Here is a 21,528-nt window from a genome sequence, read left to right as displayed (position 1 = left end):
CAGGGAGGACTGGGAATTTAAAGATCCCCTTAAAAAAAAACTGTAAAAGTGGCCCCATTCTGTGGTCGTGGTCAAAACAAGCAAGCATGACCATGTTATGTGGGTGGAGTTACGTAGCTCCACACAAACTGTTGATAGATAGTCCAATTAACATGTACAGTGCAGAGAAAGAGGCTCATACTCTCTCCCTTGTACAGAAATAATGATTGTTTTTTAAAAGAACAGAACTTAATACTTCCTTACACATACAAAAAAACCTATTATAATAGCTACTCCGATAAACAAGAATGTAACTACTATAATACTGCCCCGTAGGTACGGGAATATAACTACTATTATTAGTATACAGCCGGCCTGTCCCCCACCCAGTGTGCAGCCGGCCTGTCCCCCCACCAGTGTGCAGCCGGCCTGTCCTCCCCCAGTGTGCAGCCGGCCTGTCCCCCCACTATATAGCCAACCAGTGGCCCAAGTATATACCCAACCAGTGGCCCCACTATACAGCCAACCTGCACCCCAAGTATACAACCAGCTAGTCCTCTCGGTATATATCCACTCTACCCCCCCCCCCAGTATACAGCAAGCCATCAGCATACAGACAGACAGTTCCACCCATTATACAGCCAGCCTGTCCCCTATATACAACCAGCCAGTCCCCTGCCCAACACATAAAAGTTATAAGACCTGCCCACCAGTCTGGGACAGGTGGCGCTGGTCTATAAATAATAAACAATGAACTCACCTTTTTGATTCTCCCCTCCCCTCCTTGATGCAGTCTGGCCGGCAGTGACAAGTCTGTGCACACTGGCGGCGCAGACTATGACATCTGCCGCTTGCCAATGTCATAATCTGTCACTGCCGGCTGGACTGCTTCAAGAAGTGGAGCTGCGGGGAGTGTCAGAAAGGTGAGTACATGATTTATTATTTTTAGACTGACCCCGGATCAGTTGGTCCATTGGGATTTCCCCCGGTGGATTACATACCCAGTCCGCCCCTGATGATAGATAATTTACAGCTTATCTACACCTGCACAGAGCATGCCTAGAAAACTAAAGCCTCAATGAATTGGCTCCAGCCCATTGATCTCTTTAGTGGCAAAGTTACAGTTAGGGCTGTTTCACACAAATGTGTGCAGCCTGTGTAAATGTGCTGTATGGTGGCACGATCCTAGAGGCTGCACACAGTGCAGTGGACGGGAGTTTCTGCATTATACAGAAATATAATGCAGGGACGCTCCCTCTGACAGCTGTACTGTATTAATTATTACAGTTCCACCATGGCTGTTTGGCCAGCAGTGGGAATTTCATTTGAATTCCTATGGGATAGTGCCACGAAATGGTACATTTACATGCGTTGATGTGAAATAGCTCTAAGACTCTAAAATCACTAAATTATGCTGCTACTAGAGCTCAGGTAGGATGGTAGCACCAAAAGTCATAGACAGGAAATAGAAAAGAAAATCTACGATCAGATATTGTACCTATTGTATTATAAGTGTAATTAAACATGTTAACAGTCGCTTAATGTGTACTTAGAATACTTATAGCAAATTAATGATTACATACCATTGAATTCTGATAATGCCTCAGAAGTCTGCAAGGCACAGTAAGTAGCCATAACGGAAAGGCGAAATTTGAGGTTCGTCTCTCTGGAAATAAATATATATTTAGAAAAGATATACATACAGTATATTTAGTCGTAACATTATACTTTAAAATTCTAGGATGAGAAAAAAAATAATGGTCAATTCTCAATGCCATTCAGACATAAATAAGATCACTAAAGACACAAATCGGTTTACTAAAAGAAACTAAAAGATATTCCTGAAGTCGTAGGATGCAAAGAATTTCTCATTGTTCTCATCCTTACACTTGTAATTTCTTTATTGAATATTATGTATCTATCCTTACTCTTATGTGGCATGCCTTCCATATTTATTGATGTAAATGATTATTGGTTTAATTATCTATGCTCAATTAAAATTTCCAGGATTTCCAGGGTATATCTGCTCCTTCTTTTCCATTTTATTTTGTATATGCTTTTTTAAAAATGTTGTTAGATAAAGAGCTTCTTAGTTATGAATTTGCATACATACAGTCCCACATAATAAATTTACTTACATAAAGCATCTCTGTGCAGCTCAGGGGGGAAGATGGAGCAGGAACCACGCTGTGTATAACAGCTGATCTCCCAATGCTGATACTGCTGGCAATCACAGACCCAAGAATAATAATATTGGAGACCCCAGAGCAGACAATTTTCTCAGAGTAGACAAATTATAATATACTCCTTCCCAAAAGCAGACAACTATTAATGGAGACACCCCAGAACGGACAATAATACTGGAATACCCTCCACATTAGAGAATAATACTGGAGAATCCAGAGTAGAGAATAATATTGAAGTCACAAAAGTAGAGAATAATAATACAGAGACCCCAGAGCAAGCAAATAATACTGCCCGGTCCCTTCCCTAGAGCAAAAAATAATAATACCTGGAAATTCCCACAGCAAACAACTAATAATGGATATTTCCCATACCAGAGAGCTAATACTGGAGAGCCTTAGAGAAGACAAATCATAATAATGGAACTTTCAGAACACGTAATAATACTGGTAACCTCAGATAAGTCAAATAAATACTGCAGACCCCAGAGCAGACACATAATACTAGAGACACCCAAAGCAGAGAGTAAAACTGGAGACCCACTGTCAGCATCTGCCCAGCAACCACGCATCCACAACCGTCTGGCACTAGCTGTCAGACTAGGTAAGTGGGGTGGCGAACTCACCCTGAGGCGTCCCTGCAGGCTAAGGTCCTGCCTAAAGCAGTTAAGCCACCCTGACAAGGGCGAACCCACATATCAGGAACCTAACTAAGGGTCCCTGAGTGACCCTACAAGATGACAGGAAAACTCACTTTGTCTGACAGCTGCTGGATGGTGGAGCACAGGTAACCGGAATACAGATGCAAATGCAAAAATACCCGACACAAGACAGACAGGAAAGTGGGGTCACATTAGGAGATAAACGATACTGAGGGACAAACAACAGATACAGATAGACAAGCGGAGTCAAACAAACCGGGTAAAAACCAAGATGACGGCAAAGGTACAGATTCGTATAGTAAATAGAATGATCAGTAGGCAAAGCAGAAGTCAATACACAGAATAGTAAGAAACACAAGAGCACTAGAGATCACAGGAGACTGAATAACCAGCAGCCAATGACTGGCTCAGCCATCCATCACTCAAACTGCTGCAGCTGCAGACAAAACAACTTCCAAGACACACCCAGCTTTCTCAAGATCAGAAATGGAGCTGTCAATCACATGCAGCTCTGGGATTGGTTTTCTGAAACCAGATCCAACCAAAACAATTTGCAAGTTCTGACACCCACAGCAGAGGATAATATTGGAGACACCAGAGCAGATAATAATAACAAGAGAGAAAAAAGCACAGATTATAATAATAGAGACTCTATTGGACAATAATAAATAAGACACCAGAGTAGATTATAATGATAATAATAATGGAAAACCCAAAGCAATATTATTAAAGATCCCAGAGCAGAGATTTTACCATTAAGAAGATAATTTCCTATAAATGTGATCATTTGGTCCCTTAGAAATTAGATTGTAGATGAGAGAGACTGCACAAAGAGACTTAAGTTGCGGTCACACGTCGTGTTTAACGCATGCGTTTAAAAACGCATTGCAACAGCTAAAGAGAGATTTGCCTAACTAAACAGCTGTTAACACTTGAGTCCTCTTCATACAAAGGCGGGGGTTGTTGCATATTGCAGCAAACCCCCAACGCTAATAACCGGTGTCGGTGCTTGCAGCGATCGCGGCTATTAACCCTTTCATTGTTGCCGGCAAAATTGCCGGCGGCATTTAAAAGACGGTGGCGCGCGGGCGCCGCCATCTTTATTATGATCGCCGCGCCCCCAAACGTCATGGGGGGGGGGCGACGATTGGTTGCCATGGTAGCCTCGGGTCTTCGTTTGACCTGAGGCTATCTGGATTCTGCAGATTTGTTACAATGAGCCAATAACAAAGCCAATACAGACACTGACACTTTATGTAAATGGCCCCCATTATTTCTAAAAATCAGATTATAAAAGATTATAAAAAAGATTATAAACATAAATGTTTTCTGATGGTACTGCAGAGGTTTTATGCGAGCCCAGATTGCTTTGATAGCAGCCTTTGTCTTGTCTGCATTATTGGGTCTGGTGTCTCATATTCCTCTATAAGGTTATGGTCATGAATTTTTCTAAAATTTCCTCTTTGATAAAACACAGTGGACAGGGGTGAACCTAGCCTTTCTGTTGCCTGAGGCGAGCTATAAATAGACGCCGCCCCACTCCATATATGTAATATATCAAGAAGTGTCAGGACCAGAACAAATCATACCATACAAATCATACATATGCCAAACCATACATACAGCGTGCTGCCATATACCATATAATACATACAGCGTGCTGCCATATAATACATACAGCGCTTGCCGCCATATACCATACCATACATACAGCGTGCCGCCATATACCATACCATACATACAGCGTGCCACCATATACCCTACCATACATACAGCGTGCCTCCATATACCCTACCATACATACAGCGTGCCTCCATATACCATACCATACATACAGCGTGCCGCCATATACCATACCATGCATACAGCGTGCCGCCATATACCATACCATGCATACAGCGTGCCACCATATACCATACATACAGCGTGCCGCCATATACCATAACATACATACAGCGTGCCGCCATATACCATACATACAGCATGCCTCCATATACCATACCATACATACAGCGAGCCTCTATATACCATACCATACATACAGCATGCCTCCATATACCATACCATACATACAGCGAGCCTCTATATACCATACCATACATACTGTGTGCCGCCATATACCATACCATACATACAGCGTGCCGCCATATACCATACCATACATACAGCGTGCCGCCATATACCATACCATACATACAGTGTGCCGCCATATACCATACCATTCATACAGCGTGCCGCCATATACCATACCATTAAGACAGCGTGCCGCCATATACCATACATACAGCGTGCCGCCATATACCTTACCATACATACAGCGTGCCACTATATACCATACCATACATACAGTGTGCCGCCATACACCATACCATACATACAGCGTGCAGCCATATATCATACCATTCATACAGCGTGCCACCATATACCATAGATACAGCGTGCCACCATATACCATACATACAGCGTGTCGCCATATACCATAACATACATACAGCGTGCCGCCATATACCATACCATACATACAGCGTGCCGCCATATACTATACCATACATACAGTGTGCCGCCATATACAATACCATACATACAGCGTGCCTCGCCCTCCCCTGACAGTGGATCTACACCAGCAGATGACATGGCTCCACAAACCATCACTGATTGTGGAAACATCACACTAGACCGCAATCAGGATGGATTGTGTGCCTCTCCACTCTTCCTCCAAACTATGGGACATTGATTTCCAAATGATATGCAAAATTTACTTTAATCTGATAATACCTTAGAACACTAAGCGGCAGTCATGTTTATTTCTTTCATTGGCCCAGGTAAGACACTTCTAGAATTGACATATGCACGCTTTTAGCATTGACACATTGGGGCAGATTTACTTATCCGGTCCTGTGGACCGCGATCCAGCGGCGTGTTCTCCGACAAGGATTCGGGTCTTCCGGCGATTCACTAAGGTCGTGCGTCCAAGTTCCAGCAGGTGTCGCTGCTGTGCCGAGGTCCGCCAGAGTTCACCATCCTATTCCTGGTGCATGTGAGTGATTGATTTTGGCACACGTTTCGTTTTTCCGCAGTTTTTCCGAATCCGTCGGGCGCCGCCATCTTTATTACGATCGCCGCGCCCCCGAACGTCATCGGGGGGCGACGATCAGTTGCCATGGTAGCCTCGGGTCTTCGTTTGACCTGAGGCTATCTGGCTTCTGCAGATTCGTTACAATGAGCCAATAACAAAGCCAATACAGACACTGACACTTTATGTAAATGGCCCCCATTATTTCTAAAAATCAGATTATAAAAGATTATAAAAAAGATTATAAACATAAATGTTTTCTGATGGTACTTTAGAGGTTTTATGCAAGCCCAGATTGCTTTGATAGCAGCCTTTGTCTTGTCTGCATTATTGGGTCTGGTGTCTCATATTCCTCTATAAGGTTAAGGTCATGAATTTTTCTAAAATTTCCTCTTTGACAAAACACAGTGGACAGGGGCGAACCTAGCCTTTCTGTTGCCTGAGGCGAGCTATAAATAGACGCCCCCCCCACTCCATACTGTATATGTAATATATCAAGAATTGTCAGGACCAGAACAAATCATACCATACAAATCATACATATGCCAAACCATACATACAGCGTGCTGCCATATACCATATAATACATACAGCGTGCTGCCATATACCATATAATACATACAGCGCTTGCCGCCATATACCATACCATACATACAGCGTGCCACCATATACCCTACCATATATACAGCGTGCCTCCATATACCATACCATACATACAGCGTGCCGCCATATACCATACCATGCATACAGCGTGCCGCCATATACCATACCATGCATACAGCGTGCCACCATATACCATACATACAGCGTGCCGCCATATACCATAACATACATACAGCGTGCCGCCATATACCATACATAGAGCGTGCCTCCATATACCATACTATACATACAGTGAGCCTCTATATACCATACCATACATACTGTGTGCCACCATATACCATACCATACCATACATACAGCGTGCCGCCATATACCATACCATTCATACAGCGTGCCGCCATATACCATACCATTCATACAGCGTGCCGCCATATACCATACATACAGCGTGCCGCCGTATACCACACCATAACATACATACAGCGTGCCGCTATATACCATACCATACATACAGTGTGCCGCCATATACCATACCATTCATACAGCGTGCCACCATATACCATAGATACAGCGTGCCACCATATACCATACATACAGCGTGTCGCCATATACCATACCATAACATACATACAGCGTGCCGCCATATACCATACCATACATACAGCGTGCCGCCATATACTATACCATACATACAGTGTGCCGCCATATACAATACCATACATACAGTGTGCCGCCATATACAATACCATACATACAGCGTGCCCCGCCCTCCCCTGACAGTGGATCTACACCAGCAGATGACATGGCTCCACAAACCATCACTGATTGTGGAAACATCACACTAGACCGCAATCAGGATGGATTGTGTGCCTCTCCACTCTTCCTCCAAACTATGGGACATTGATTTCCAAATGATATGCAAAATTTACTTTAATCTGATAATACCTTAGAACACTAAGCGGCAGTCATGTTTATTTCTTTCATTGGCCCAGGTAAGACACTTCTAGAATTGACATATGCACGCTTTTAGCATTGACACATTGGGGAAGATTTACTTACCCGGGCCTGTGGACCGCGATCCAGCGGCGTGTTCTCCGACAAGGATTCGGGTCTTCCGGCGATTCACTAAGGTCGTGCGTCCAAGTTCCAGCAGGTGTCGCTACTGTGCCGAGGTCTGCCGGAGTTCACCATCCTATTCCTGGTGCATGTGAGTGATTGATTTTGGCACACGTTTCGTTTTTTCCGCAGTTTTTCCGAATCCGTCGGGTTTTCCGATGGCCACGCCCCGCAAAACGGAAAAAGTGCTGCCACAAAGCCCTTATTATATGAGCCCCATAGAATGCAACACTTGTAGCTGAAGTCTTAGATATGTCTGTGTGTGGTAGAGCTTGAAGCACTCTTGAAGTGGACTTCAGCAGCAGTCCACTCCTTGTGAATCTTACCCTTATTTTCAAATGGCCTTTTGGTTATCCCAGTTGCTTTTTCTAGCGCACTTCGTCAATTCACTCATCTTTCCATTAATATGCTTTGATACAGCACAATGTGAACAGCCATTGGGGCAGATTTACTTAACCGGTCCATTCGCGATCCAACGGCGCGTTCTCTGCATTGAATTTGGGTCCGGCCGGGATTCACTAAGGTAGTTCCACCGAGGCAGCGCTGCTGCGCTGAAGTTTCCAGAGGCCCGCTGGAATTCCCTGAAGTTCACCGGCCTATTCCTGGTGAAGGTAAGTGCAAGTCCCGCAACACTTTTTTTTTAAAAATGCAGCAGTTTTTCCCGAATCCGTCAGGTTTTTGTTTGGCCACGCCCCCGATTTCCGACACTTGCATACCAGCGCCGATGGCCACAACCCGATCGCGTGCGCCAAAATCCCGGGGCAATTCAGGGAAAATCAGCGCAAATCGGAAATATTCGGGTAACACGTCGGGAAAACGCGAATCGGACCCTTAGTATATGACCCCCAGTGTCTTTAACAATGATCTTTTGTGGCTTACACAACAATGAGTGCCTTCAAGGCAGCAGTCTTCCCCTTGATTGCGTTGCCCACTGAACCAAACTATGGGACCTTTTCAAATGCTTAGGAAGCCTTTTCAGTTGTTTTCGGTTAATTATTTTAGTATTCAGAGATGACGACTTTTGGGTTTTCCTTGGTTACTAGCCATAGTCATTAACATTAACACTTGAAATATTTTATGCTGTTTGTAACGACTACATAATATTTTAGTTTCACTTTTTGAATTTAATTACAGAAAAAAAGATTCTGATATTTTATTGCTTTAAACAAATTATCATATGTGATACCCACTTTAAAAACAGAATGATGCCCATATTGTGCTGCTCGCCATTTTCTTGCCAAAGTTATGGCATTTTCTGCTCTGAAAGTATTTGACAAAAATCTTTTTCACTAGTGGTGAAGTGGGTGGAGACTAATGTCTGCCTGTCTATGCCCTCAGGCTGAGGCCAATTCAAGCTGTCCATAGATGCCATGATGCTTTGTGTTCTCTCTCAAAGTAATTTAGCATTAAATCTGTTTAGTTTCCCACAAGTAAATCCACTGTACACTGCACAGTGCACATATAAAATGTATATGGTGACTAGCCTGGCAGCTTCATTCACATGGAGGAGCATGGAAAATGTAATAAATGGAAGAAATCATAAGTAAACCAGTTACATGCCGTGTATAGCCTGTGCTGTGTGAGCACTAAGGATTAGTAGCTTATCAGCACAGAGCTGATACTGTTAATGACAAAGTGGGGTAGGGAAGCAGAGAGGGATGGGGAATGAGGTGCAGAGAGAGATTGAGAAAGCTCTGTAGAATCACATACTGGGATGAAGGTGAAAGCCATTAATATGAAGCTCATAAGAAAGTAGCTCAATTGCATACAATTATGAAAATGGAAAAGTTTTGGCAGTTTGGAAGGAGAGAACAAAGAACTGTGGGGCTCTGGTATTAAGGGGTTTATAACCTGATGGTCTATAAAGATGTTATTTTATTTACTATTTAGGGGGAAGACAAATGAGGTGGCAGTGTATTTAACATGTTAACAGCTGCACTGTATATATTGTCACGGGTGACCCTGCGATCCTAGTCTCGGATCGTGGGGGCACCAATGTCCCACTGCGCTGCCGCTGCCCAGCTCCCACGGGTCACTTCTTACCTGTCCCGGCTCCCCATGGCTCCGGCTCCTGGCTCTGGTCCTGCTCGCAGACTCGGCCGCGCGCGCCACCGCTCTCTAGGGCGGTCCCGCCCGGCTCTTCAAGAATTTAAAGTGTTTCCAGACGCCTCCGTGATTCCTGAGCATTTCCAGACGCCTCTGTGTTCTTGTGGTGTTCCCGTGTTCCTGTGGTGTTCCTGTGTTCCTGTGGTGTTCCTGTAATCCTGTGGCGGTCATGTACTCCTGCGGTGGTCCTGTACTCCTGTGGTGGTCTTGTAAACCTGTGGCAGTTCTGTTATCCTGTGGAGGTCCAGTTATCCTGTGGCGGTCCAGTATCCTAGTGGTCTTCCGAGGTCCTGCCAGCCATCCATCCGAGGTCCTGGCAGCCGTCCATCCTAGGTCCTGCTAGCTGTCCTTCCGAGGTCCTGGCAGCCATCCTTCCGAGGTCCTGCCAGCCGTCATTCCGAGGTCCTGCCAGCCTTCCTTCCGAGGTCCTGCCAGCCGTCTTTCTAAGGTCCTGGCAGCCGTCTTTCCGAGGTCCTACCAGCCGTCCTTCCGAGGTCCTGCCTTCCCGTGGTCCTGCCTGCCCTGTGTGCCTACTTTGGCTGCCACTGCGGGCCTAGTTGCACCTGTAGAGCGACCTGGTGGTTCCCCGCCGCAGCAAGACCATCCCGCCTTGCAGCGGACTCTGGCGAAGACCAGGAGTCCACTTAGACTCCGCTCCCGGGATTCACTAAGGTAGTTCCACCGAGGCAGCGCTGCTGCGCTGAAGTTTCCAGAGGCCCGCTGGAATTCCCTGAAGTTCACCGGCCTATTCCTGGTGAAGGTAAGTGCAAGTCCCGCAACACTTTTTTTTAAAAAATGCAGCAGTTTTTCCCAAATCCGTCAGGTTTTTGTTTGGCCACGCCCCCGATTTCCGACACTTGCATACCAGCGCCGATGCGCCACAACCCGATCGCGTGCGCCAAAATCCCGGGGCAATTCAGGGAAAATCAGCGCAAATCGGAAATATTCGGGTAACACGTCGGGAAAACGCGAATCGGACCCTTAGTATATGACCCCCAGTGTCTTTAACAATGATCTTTTGTGGCTTACACAACAATGAGTGCCTTCAAGGCAGCAGTCTTCCCCTTGATTGCGTTGCCCACTGAACCAAACTATGGGACCTTTTCAAATGCTTAGGAAGCCTTTTCAGTTGTTTTCGGTTAATTATTTTAGTATTCAGAGATGACGACTTTTGGGTTTTCCTTGGTTACTAGCCATAGTCATTAACATTAACACTTGAAATATTTTATGCTGTTTGTAACGACTACATAATATTTTAGTTTCACTTTTTGAATTTAATTACAGAAAAAAAGATTCTGATATTTTATTGCTTTAAACAAATTATCATATGTGATACCCACTTTAAAAACAGAATGATGCCCATATTGTGCTGCTCGCCATTTTCTTGCCAAAGTTATGGCATTTTCTGCTCTGAAAGTATTTGACAAAAATCTTTTTCACTAGTGGTGAAGTGGGTGGAGACTAATGTCTGCCTGTCTATGCCCTCAGGCTGAGGCCAATTCAAGCTGTCCATAGATGCCATGATGCTTTGTGTTCTCTCTCAAAGTAATTTAGCATTAAATCTGTTTAGTTTCCCACAAGTAAATCCACTGTACACTGCACAGTGCACATATAAAATGTATATGGTGACTAGCCTGGCAGCTTCATTCACATGGAGGAGCATGGAAAATGTAATAAATGGAAGAAATCATAAGTAAACCAGTTACATGCCGTGTATAGCCTGTGCTGTGTGAGCACTAAGGATTAGTAGCTTATCAGCACAGAGCTGATACTGTTAATGACAAAGTGGGGTAGGGAAGCAGAGAGGGATGGGGAATGAGGTGCAGAGAGAGATTGAGAAAGCTCTGTAGAATCACATACTGGGATGAAGGTGAAAGCCATTAATATGAAGCTCATAAGAAAGTAGCTCAATTGCATACAATTATGAAAATGGAAAAGTTTTGGCAGTTTGGAAGGAGAGAACAAAGAACTGTGGGGCTCTGGTATTAAGGGGTTTATAACCTGATGGTCTATAAAGATGTTATTTTATTTACTATTTAGGGGGAAGACAAATGAGGTGGCAGTGTATTTAACATGTTAACAGCTGCACTGTATATATTGTCACGGGTGACCCTGCGATCCTAGTCTCGGATCGTGGGGGCACCAATGTCCCACTGCGCTGCCGCTGCCCAGCTCCCACGGGTCACTTCTTACCTGTCCCGGCTCCCCATGGCTTCGGCTCCTGGCTCTGGTCCTGCTCGCAGACTCGGCCGCGCGCGCCACCGCTCTCTAGGGCGGTCCCGCCCGGCTCTTCAAGAATTTAAAGTGTTTCCAGACGCCTCCGTGATTCCTGAGCATTTCCAGACGCCTCTGTGTTCTTGTGGTGTTCCCGTGTTCCTGTGGTGTTCCTGTGGTGTTCCTGTAATCCTGTGGCGGTCATGTACTCCTGCGGTGGTCCTGTACTCCTGTGGTGGTCCTGTAAACCTGTGGCAGTTCTGTTATCCTGTGGAGGTCCAGTTATCCTGTGGCGGTCCAGTATCCTAGTGGTCTTCCGAGGTCCTGCCAGCCATCCATCCGAGGTCCTGGCAGCCGTCCATCCTAGGTCCTGCTAGCTGTCCTTCCGAGGTCCTGGCAGCCATCCTTCCGAGGTCCTGCCAGCCGTCATTCCGAGGTCCTGCCAGCCTTCCTTCCGAGGTCCTGCCAGCCGTCTTTCTAAGGTCCTGGCAGCCGTCTTTCCGAGGTCCTACCAGCCGTCCTTCCGAGGTCCTGCCAGCCGTCCTTCCGAGGTCCTGCCTTCCCGTGGTCCTGCCTGCCCTGTGTGCCTACTTTGGCTGCCACTGCGGGCCTAGTTGCACCTGTAGAGCGACCTGGTGGTTCCCTGCCGCAGCAAGACCATCCCGCCTTGCAGCGGACTCTGGCGAAGACCGGGAGTCCACTTAGACTCCGCTCCCGGGTTGCGGCTAGCATCTTTATCTCCCGCGGTGGTCCAGGGAGTCCACAAGACTTTGGTCCCAAGGGACTATTCCCCGAGACTGTGACATATATCTGCTGTAAATATAGTATATACAGGCGGTCCCTGACTTTCACTAAAGACAGGTTCTAGAAGCCCATTACAGCTGCATTGCTAATACGACTTTCTGCCTTCTCTGAACATTTGCATTACAATACAATGTATTGTAATAATACAATTGTGTGTTATAACTTACATTGCACCCTGACAGAATCTTCTTTGTAGTTCCAGGGGTTGGCTTTGGTCTTGATGCATTTCAAAAAACAACATGTGACTTATCTGTGCTGCAGACTGCTCAGCTCTTTATCCCCACATTTGTGTTCCTTCACAGAGCTCACAGCCTGGTGAGCTGACATCAGTGGGGGAAGGAGGAGCTATACAAGGGCACAAAGGTGGGGGCCAACAGTTAAGCAGCCTACAGCACAGACAAGTTACATGTTGTTTTTTGAAATCATCTAGACCATAGTCAACCCCTGGGACTACACAGAGCATTCTGTCAGGGTGCAAAGTAAGTTATAACACACAATTATATTGTAATGCAAATGCTTAGAGGAGGCAGAAAGTCATATTTGCAAAGCGGCTTCTACAACCTGTCTTTAGTGAAAATGAGGTCCCTGGTTACAGGTTCTTTTTAAATGGGTTTGTCCATGAAAGATAGTGATGTTCACACAAAGTTCATTTTAACCCTCTACAATTTTTACCTTTATTGCTGTTTAGCTCATAAAATTTAGTGATGGCAATTGTCAAATTTCAGAGTGTGGACGGGGACTCGCTAAGAAGACACTTTATGATCATTTAATTGATGTGAGATGCTGTGTGCTGACAATGGGGCACATTTCCAAATTTTACCGTTTTGTGCCGAATTGCCCTGGGTTTCTGGCGCACGTGATCGGATTGTGTCACATCGGCGCCGGCTTGCATGCGACGAAAAACGTGGGTGTGGCCGTCGGTAAACCCAACGGATTCGGAAAAATTGTGCTATTTAAAAAAAAAAGTGTGGCTTGACACACACTTACATGAACCAGGTATAGGATGGTGAACTCCAGCAGACCTCGGCGCAGCAGCGACACCTGGTGGACATGGGGCGGACGACCTTAGTAAAATCGCCAGAAGACCCAAATCCTCGTCAGAGAACGCCCCGCTGGATCGCGACAGGACCGGGTAAGTAAATGTGCCCCAATGTGCTTAGGTAATAAGGGTACAGGTTTATCTGTACTTTTATTTACCTTCATTACACATCAGCTCTGCTACATGTTAGCTATAACTAATAATGTCAGTACTGCTACATCTGAGCTATAACAAACACAGAGTGCCCCCCACTCTGGACAAAGACTTTATCTTGCCTGTAACTTGTAGAGTAAGTCTGTGCCTGCTGCTGCTTGCTGGCAGGAAGTGTCTGTTTGAGAGATCATGCTGCAAGGAGCAGACAGAAGAAGCAACTCAAGAGATGAATCTGCCATGCCCTCCAATACAAATTAGAGGTTTATGGTCGGATCCTGGGGTAATCGAAATTGTATACACCAGGACTGATAGAGAAAGGTTGTAATTATATATGTGAAATGCTGTATTTTTGTTAATAAAATTGAATTAGAGAATGTATTATTCTGTTATCATGCGTATATTTAAGAATTTATGTATGCGCAGTTGGTCCGGCTTCGGAGCCGAGATCGCACAGTCACCGGCCTGTGTTTTGTTCATGTGTAGAACTCCAGCTTTGCAGATGAGTGCACGTATCTTCGAGGCTATCTGAAGCTATCTGGGTAGGAGGATCACAGAGGCTGTCAGGCTTGTGGGGTAGCACTGCTGACGATGACACAAGCCGACACCTGGGACCAGAATCTAAGTGGCACCCGGTCTTCACCAGAATCTGCTGTAAAGTCTCGACCTGTCCGTGGTGGCAACCAAGGTCAAGGTAGCTCGGGCTTCGGAGCCGAGATCGCGCACCTGCCTGTGTTTTGCACATGCACAGAGATCCAGGTTTGCGGAGGAGTACGTGCAGCTATGAGACTATCTGAATCTATCTGGGTAGGTGAATCAAAGTGGCTGTCAGGGTTCTGGGGTAGTGAATCCCCTGGACCACCGTGGATGGTGACACAAGCCGACACCAAGGAATGGAATCTAAGTGGCACCCGGTCTTCCCCAGATCCCGCCTGTGAGCAGGATGGTGTTGCTGCGGTGTGGTGCCACCAGTTCGTCGTTCCACAGGCACGAATTGTCCACAATGGCAGCCAAGGTCGAGGTACAGGATCGCTAGCCAGCCTCGAGGTAGGGGACAGGCAGATAGTCAGGGCAGATGGCAATGGAGCAGAATCAGGAACAGTGCAGGAGGTCAAGACTGGCAACGCAGGAGCAAGGTCAGGGTCAGGTCACAAAGGGAGAACAGAATAGGAATACACAGGAGGATCTTTCTCTTAGGGTCTGTTCCCAAATAGATTTGAGCTCCTGTACCAGTACCTCTACTGCAGGGACATCCAAGGGAATGGACGGAGGAAGAGGAAGGTGAGGAATAGACAACAAAGAAAGGAGCTGCCCCAGCAGACCCAGAGTCCAGAGAGTTATATGAGAACTCAGCCCATGGTAGCAGATAGGACCAGTCATCTTGATGGGCAGAGACGAAGTGGCAGAGATGACAGCCCAAAGTCTGATTCACCCTTTTTACTTGACCATTCGACTGTGGGTGGTAAGCAGAAGAAAAGTCCAGATTTACTTACAGCTGGTTACACAAGGAACGCCAGAACTTGGATACAAACTGGACCCTTCGAATGGACACGATGTGTTGAGGCAGTCCATGAAGCCAGAAGATGTGTTGAAAGAACAAACTGTCAAAACGTGGAGCAGATGGTAGACCTTGAAGGGGAACAAAATGGAACATCTTGGAATGCCGGTCAGTCAACACCCAGATGACGGTATTGCCAGAGGTCGGTGGAAGATCTGTGATCCATAGCCAAGTGAGACCATGGCGACTGGGTATCAGCAATGGAAGCAATTGGCTAGCTGGTTTTAGCCGAGAAGGCTTATTACGGGCACAGTAAGTGAAAGAGACCCCCACAACATCTTTAATAAGGTCAGGCCACAAGTAGTAGCGGAGATAAGGGCCACGGAACGTTGCACTCCAGGGTGCCCAGCCAGACGCGAAGAGTGTCCCCAAGACAAAATCCTCTTCCTGAATGCCAGTCACACATAAGTCTTGCCAACAGGAAGCTGCCAAAGATCCACTGGAGCGGCAACAACCAGTTGTTCAGGCGAGATGATATGCCACGGGACCGATGAGATCAGAGGCATGAGAAAGGGCATCGACCTTGATATTCTTCTCCGCAGGACGGAAATAGATCAGAAGGTTGAACCGTGAAAAGAAGAGCGACCAACAGGCTTGTCTGGGATTAAGACGCTGGGCTGTCTGGAGATGCAGGAGATTTTTTTGGTCTGAAAATACCTAAACCAGATGGTGAGCTCCTTCCAGTAGATATCGCCATTCTTCCTGGTCGAGCTTGATGGCCAATAGTTCTCCATCTCCTATGGAGTAATACCTCTCCACGGAGGAAAAAGTCCTAGAGAAAAAGCCACAAGTTAGAATTCGGTCATTAGGCCCTTTCTGGGTGAGCACCGCCCCAGCACTTACAGAGGATGTGTCAACCTCTAGAAGAAAAGGTTTTTGCGTGTCAGGCCTAGTAAGAACTGGAGCCAAGGCAAAGTTGGATTTCAACCTTGGGAAGGCTTCTTCAGCCACGGAGGCCAGAGGTGGGGGTTGGCACCCTTCTTGGTGAGCGCAACAATGGGAGACAACAGAGTGGAGAAATGCGGGATAAACTGCTGATAATAGTTTGCAAAACCCAGGAACCTCCGTATGGCACGTAGACCTTCTGGGTGCGGCCACTGTAGAACTGCAGATAGTTTAGCAGGATCCATCTGGAGACCTCTGTCTGAGCTTATATAGCCAAGAAAAGGAAAGTTCAGTTGGTGAAACTGACATTTCTCGAGCTGGGGAGAACACCACAATGTTGTCTAGGTAGATCACGACACACGTATACAGTAGATCTCTGAAGATGTCATTGATGAATTCCTGAAAGACAGCTGGAGCATTACACAGTCCGAATGGCATCACAAGGTACTTGAGTGTTAAAAGCTGTTTTCCATTTGTTAACCTTGCGGATCTGGATGACGTTGTAGGCCCCACAAAGGTTCAGCTTGGAGACCCAGGCAGCGGTTAGCGGTTCTTAACCGTGACCCTGTTAAGCCCGCGATAATCAATGCAAGGAGGGGAGTGAGCCATCCTTCTTGGTCAAAAGAAGCCTGCACCAACCGGAGAGGATGATTTGTGTATGAAGCCTCTCTGCAGGTTCTCTTCAATATACTCCGACATAGCAGCAGTCTCTGGAACTGAGAGAGGACATATACGACCTCTTGGAGGAGAGGCACCAGGCAGGAGATCCACAGGGCAGTCGTAGGGATGGTGCAGTGGCAAAGTCTCTGCTTGTTTTTTGGAAAAAACATTGGTAAAGTCCTGGTAACATGTAGGTAGACCCTCCAAGAACTTGGGAGTCATGGGGAAGCCAAGACAGGTAGAGGCACCACCATGCAGCGAGACTGACTCTCTGGTCCCTAATGAAGGATCTCCCCCGTCTTCTAGTTAAGGACCGGTGCATAGAGTTGCAGAAGACCCAGCAGGAGAGATGAAGAGGACTGTGTAAGCACGTAAAAGGAGCTCCTACTTGCAGAGAAATAGGCTCAGTGCGGTACCAGAATTTGTCGGCAGACTGAGGAGATAGCAAGAGGCTGCTTAATAAGAACCACCGGGATGTGATGCCGGGAGACTAGGGTGGCATCCACAAATTTCCCCGCAGGACTGGAGTCCAAGAAATCTGAAACCTGAAGTGGAGTGTGGGTGACGAAGCTGAAGAGAACAGAAATAGTCAGGCTGGGAGAAGCTTTGTTTACACCTAGGGACGCCTCTCCCAATAACCCTAGGTGCCGGGGTTTCCTGGACGTTGGGGGCAGACTGGACAAGCCCCAATGATGTGCTTTGGACTGGCACAATACTGGCAAAGATTCTTGCATAGGCTCCACTGCAGACCGGTCGTTCGGAGGCTGCAGCGGCCTTTGGAAAGAAGGAGCAAAGCGAGGCAGACGTCAAAGCTGGGCTTGCGGTTGCTCGTGAGACACCTCCTCAGCACGTTCCAAGAACCACAAGTCTATCTGAGTGGCCAGGATGATAAGACCACTCAGAGTAGCAGGTCACGGGCGGCCAATGTGGCATCAAGGTGCGGACAAGGTGGCATCATTCCAGGAGAGTTCGGAAGCCAGAATATGGAACTTGACAGCAGGTTCATCAGCGCCGTTTCAGCTGAGAAGGCCAATGCAGGTTCCTAAAACACAGAGCGTAATTCAGCCAGTAACATGGTATGGGTGGCTGTGACTATATTGCCTCTGTCTCATAGAGGAGTATCCCAGGCTAGGGCTTTCCCCGAGAGGATACTGACTATAAATGCCACTTTGGAGCGTTCGGTATGAAAATAGGATGGCATCAGTTCTATGTGCAACGAGCACTGTGTAATAAAGCCCCTGCATGGCTTGGGGTCCCCATCATACTTGTCGGGCATCGAGAGTCTGAGCCTTGGTTCAGCTGCCGGTAGACAAGCCGGGGTTGCAGGAGAAGTTGCAGGAGCTGTAGCTGGAGTAGTCACTGGAGCCTGATGCTGGTGCTGAGTAACAAGCAACTGTTGCAGTGTGGCGCTGACTTGGCCAAGCAGCTCTCCTTGCAATGCAATCTGCTGGGCGACAACACTGGTAAGATCAACCAATATCAGAAGCAGCACCTTGGCGGAGTCCATGGCTGGATCTTACTGTCAGGACTCAGGGTCAGTGAGCCCCCTGGACCACCAAGTGAGATGACATAAACCGACACCTGGGACTGTAATCTAAGTGGCACCCGGTCTTCACCAGAGCCTGCCACATAGCAGATTGGTCTTGCTGCAGCGTGGTTCCACCAGTTTGTTCCACAGGTGCAACTAGCCAGCACTAGCAGCCAAGGTCGAAGTACAGAATCAGTGGGCAGTCTCGGAGTCGGGCACAAGCACACAGTCGTGGCTGGCGGCAGAGATCAGAGGTCGGTTCTGGGGTCAACAACAGGAGATCAAGCGGAGAAGGAAGGTAAACAGGAACACGGAAGAGAACAATGATAGGAAGATTTCTCTTATCACAATTAGGTCAGAGATCCAGCGGGGGGTGATGGGAGCAACAGGTTTAAATAGGAAAACGGAAATGGCCAGCACCAATCAGCGGTGCGCTGGCCCTAAAATCTTCGAGTGCTGGTGCACGTGTGCAGCAGGCAGTCCGTGGGTTACATACAAGATAGGTTCTGTAGGTTTGTTATTAAGTTGAATTTGTATGTAAGTCGGATCTGTATACTTTATCAATGTAACCTCAAATGTTTTTTGGTCTGTGATAATTGGATTTTAAAAATGTTGGATTGTCATCAGAACCAGGATTAAAAATTAAGCTTAATTCCTCCCCAACCCTCCTACCCTATTCATTTGTTCAGTTTGTTTAATACAGTAGCTGGTTATGCATCACTCTGAAATCACTTCAATGAAATTCTGTTGAAAATAAAAATAAAGCTTAATTTCAGGAACCGCAATAGCTGTTGTCAGGCTTGCAGGATGTGGATACTCTGGACCACTGCAGACGATGACTCAAGCCACTACCTGGGACCAGAGTCTAAGTGGTACACGGTTTTCACAAGAGCCCGCCGCAAAGCGGGTTAGACAAGCTGCGGCGTGGTACCACCAGGTCGTTCCTCAGGCGTGACTGCAGTGGCGGCCAAGGTTGAGGTACAGAAACAGCAGACAAACTCAAGGTCACAGTCCAGGCACAAGATCAGGGCAGGCGGCAGAGATGCAACGTCAGAATCCAATCCGGGGTCAGCAACAGGAGGTCCAAGCAGAGGGGTACATGGGAACACGGTACATGGGAACACGGTGGAGGTCAGGTAACACAGGAACACGGAAGGACACAGGAACGCAGGAGACACAGGAACGCAGGAGACACAGGAACGCAGGAAATCGCAACAGAGCTTTCTCTTAGGCTGTGAGGCACAAAGATCCGGCAAGGGCTTACAGGAAGAGGCAGGCTTATATAGAATTAGTGAAATGGCCTGCGCCAATTAATGGCGCACTGGCCCTTTAAATCTTAGCAAGATGGGCGCGCCGAGTCGCGGGAGCAGCAGAGGACGCCGCGGGGAAGGCACAAGACAGGGATCGCGGGAGCACCCGTGACATCTATTTATTTTAGCCTAAGGCTAAAGTACAGTAAATTTCCAACATCCAGAGATCCGTTTGTAACTCAGTGTCGTCTGTAAGTCGGTTGTTCTTAAGTAGGGCACCGCCTGTAGTTGAGAAATATAGAGTATTCCCTTTTGTCCCCACACATCAAAGCCCTCCAGATGGTATAATTCCCATTTATCTGGGTTACTCCAAAGGCTTAACCTTGGTAATCCCCACTATGCCCTGGTGGTTATGACATTACCACCACACCAGGTGGATCATATGTAACGGCAAATTTTCCTGATGTAACCAAATCCTATGCGCCTCTAATGTGGGCAGTAATGGGCCCTTTCCCACCAAAAAAGAGGCATGTAGTCGGAAAATAAAGAAGCAACCAGTAAAAACACGCCCCCCGCCAGTGAGCCAACAGTGGTAGACCAGATGTGAATTGCGGCATCAAAGTAGAATCAAATAGAGGAGCACAGTGCCTTAAATAGATAAAACTTAACTTTTAATAGTATTGCAATAAAAAGCACAAATAACACATGCTCTAATAAAAATATCACATAGTCTAATATGTCCTACTGAAATGGTTCAGCATACGTGGACACAACAAAACTTTTTGTCATACCTAAGTGTGATGTGACCTCGAGCAGGTAGTTAATTACCGCCAATCAAAACCAATAAAATAAATTTGAGGGTAATGGAGTTTACATATAGCACATTAGGGCAAAGAGAGAGAGGGGTAAATAAGATGACATCTTTGTGATATGGGCCGGATCACAATTAGAATTTCATTTTTTGTGGAGTATTTGAAAAGAAATCATATGAACATGAAATTCACGTCCAAATTTAGCCGTGAATCCTTGGAGTTTCTAGACGTCATGGTAGTTATTGAGGTTTGGTCTCACCCGTCTTCATCCTAGTCTGTAGGGATACAGGAGTCCAAATGAGAATATTGCCTAGTAAGCCCTAGTATAACTTATTCCCTAGGCCCCACAAGTTTGCTCCCAGCCCCCAGACTGCCCCTATTCGCGGGTATTATACCCTCAAGCTTAATCATATGTACTTGCAATAAATCCCTACGCGTTTTGTGTGATGGTAAAACCACACTCATCAGGGGAATCAAAGCAAAAAATAGGTGCTGCTGTACTTATAGTAACTAAGTGGACAGTGGTCCATATTAGTAATGCAGGCGGACAGTGGTTCATCTGACTGCTGCAGACATGGACCTAAACACTAGGCTAGACCAAACCACACCATGCCCCTGTCTGTTTAGAGATTCCGGGGGATATTACGTCATGGTGTGGGAGGAGTCTGCCATCCAAGAGTACAGAGCTACACCCCCGCCTCCTCCGACGACACAGCTTACGTCCCTGATTCTATCCCACCCCTCAGTCATTCAAGGTAAGTATTTGTTAGGTGGCAGGAGGGAGGACAATAACCACATCACATCAAGTTACTGTTTCTCCACATCATTGTGACGCGATTTCGGAGTATTATAATGCAAATAAAATTAAAATTTTTGGCTGGCTGGTAATCAATATCAACTGATGCA

General features: G+C 46.6%; 1 protein-coding gene across 1 annotated transcript in view; it reads right to left on the bottom strand.

Annotated features, from left to right (window-relative positions):
• The window catches only part of LOC140066215 (phospholipid-transporting ATPase IK-like), a 1,118,040-nt gene that overhangs the window by 827,368 nt on the left and 269,144 nt on the right, over positions 1–21,528 (bottom strand). The window contains exon 10 of the mRNA XM_072113746.1: positions 1,563–1,645. Within this exon, the coding sequence (XP_071969847.1) occupies positions 1,563–1,645 (83 nt within the window). The remainder of the gene's footprint in view (positions 1–1,562; positions 1,646–21,528) is intronic.

Source organism: Engystomops pustulosus, chromosome 1 (genome assembly GCF_040894005.1).
Source record: "Engystomops pustulosus chromosome 1, aEngPut4.maternal, whole genome shotgun sequence".
In the NCBI taxonomy this organism is placed as follows: domain Eukaryota; kingdom Metazoa; phylum Chordata; class Amphibia; order Anura; family Leptodactylidae; genus Engystomops; species Engystomops pustulosus.
This window is presented reverse-complemented; position numbering and strand designations above follow the sequence as displayed.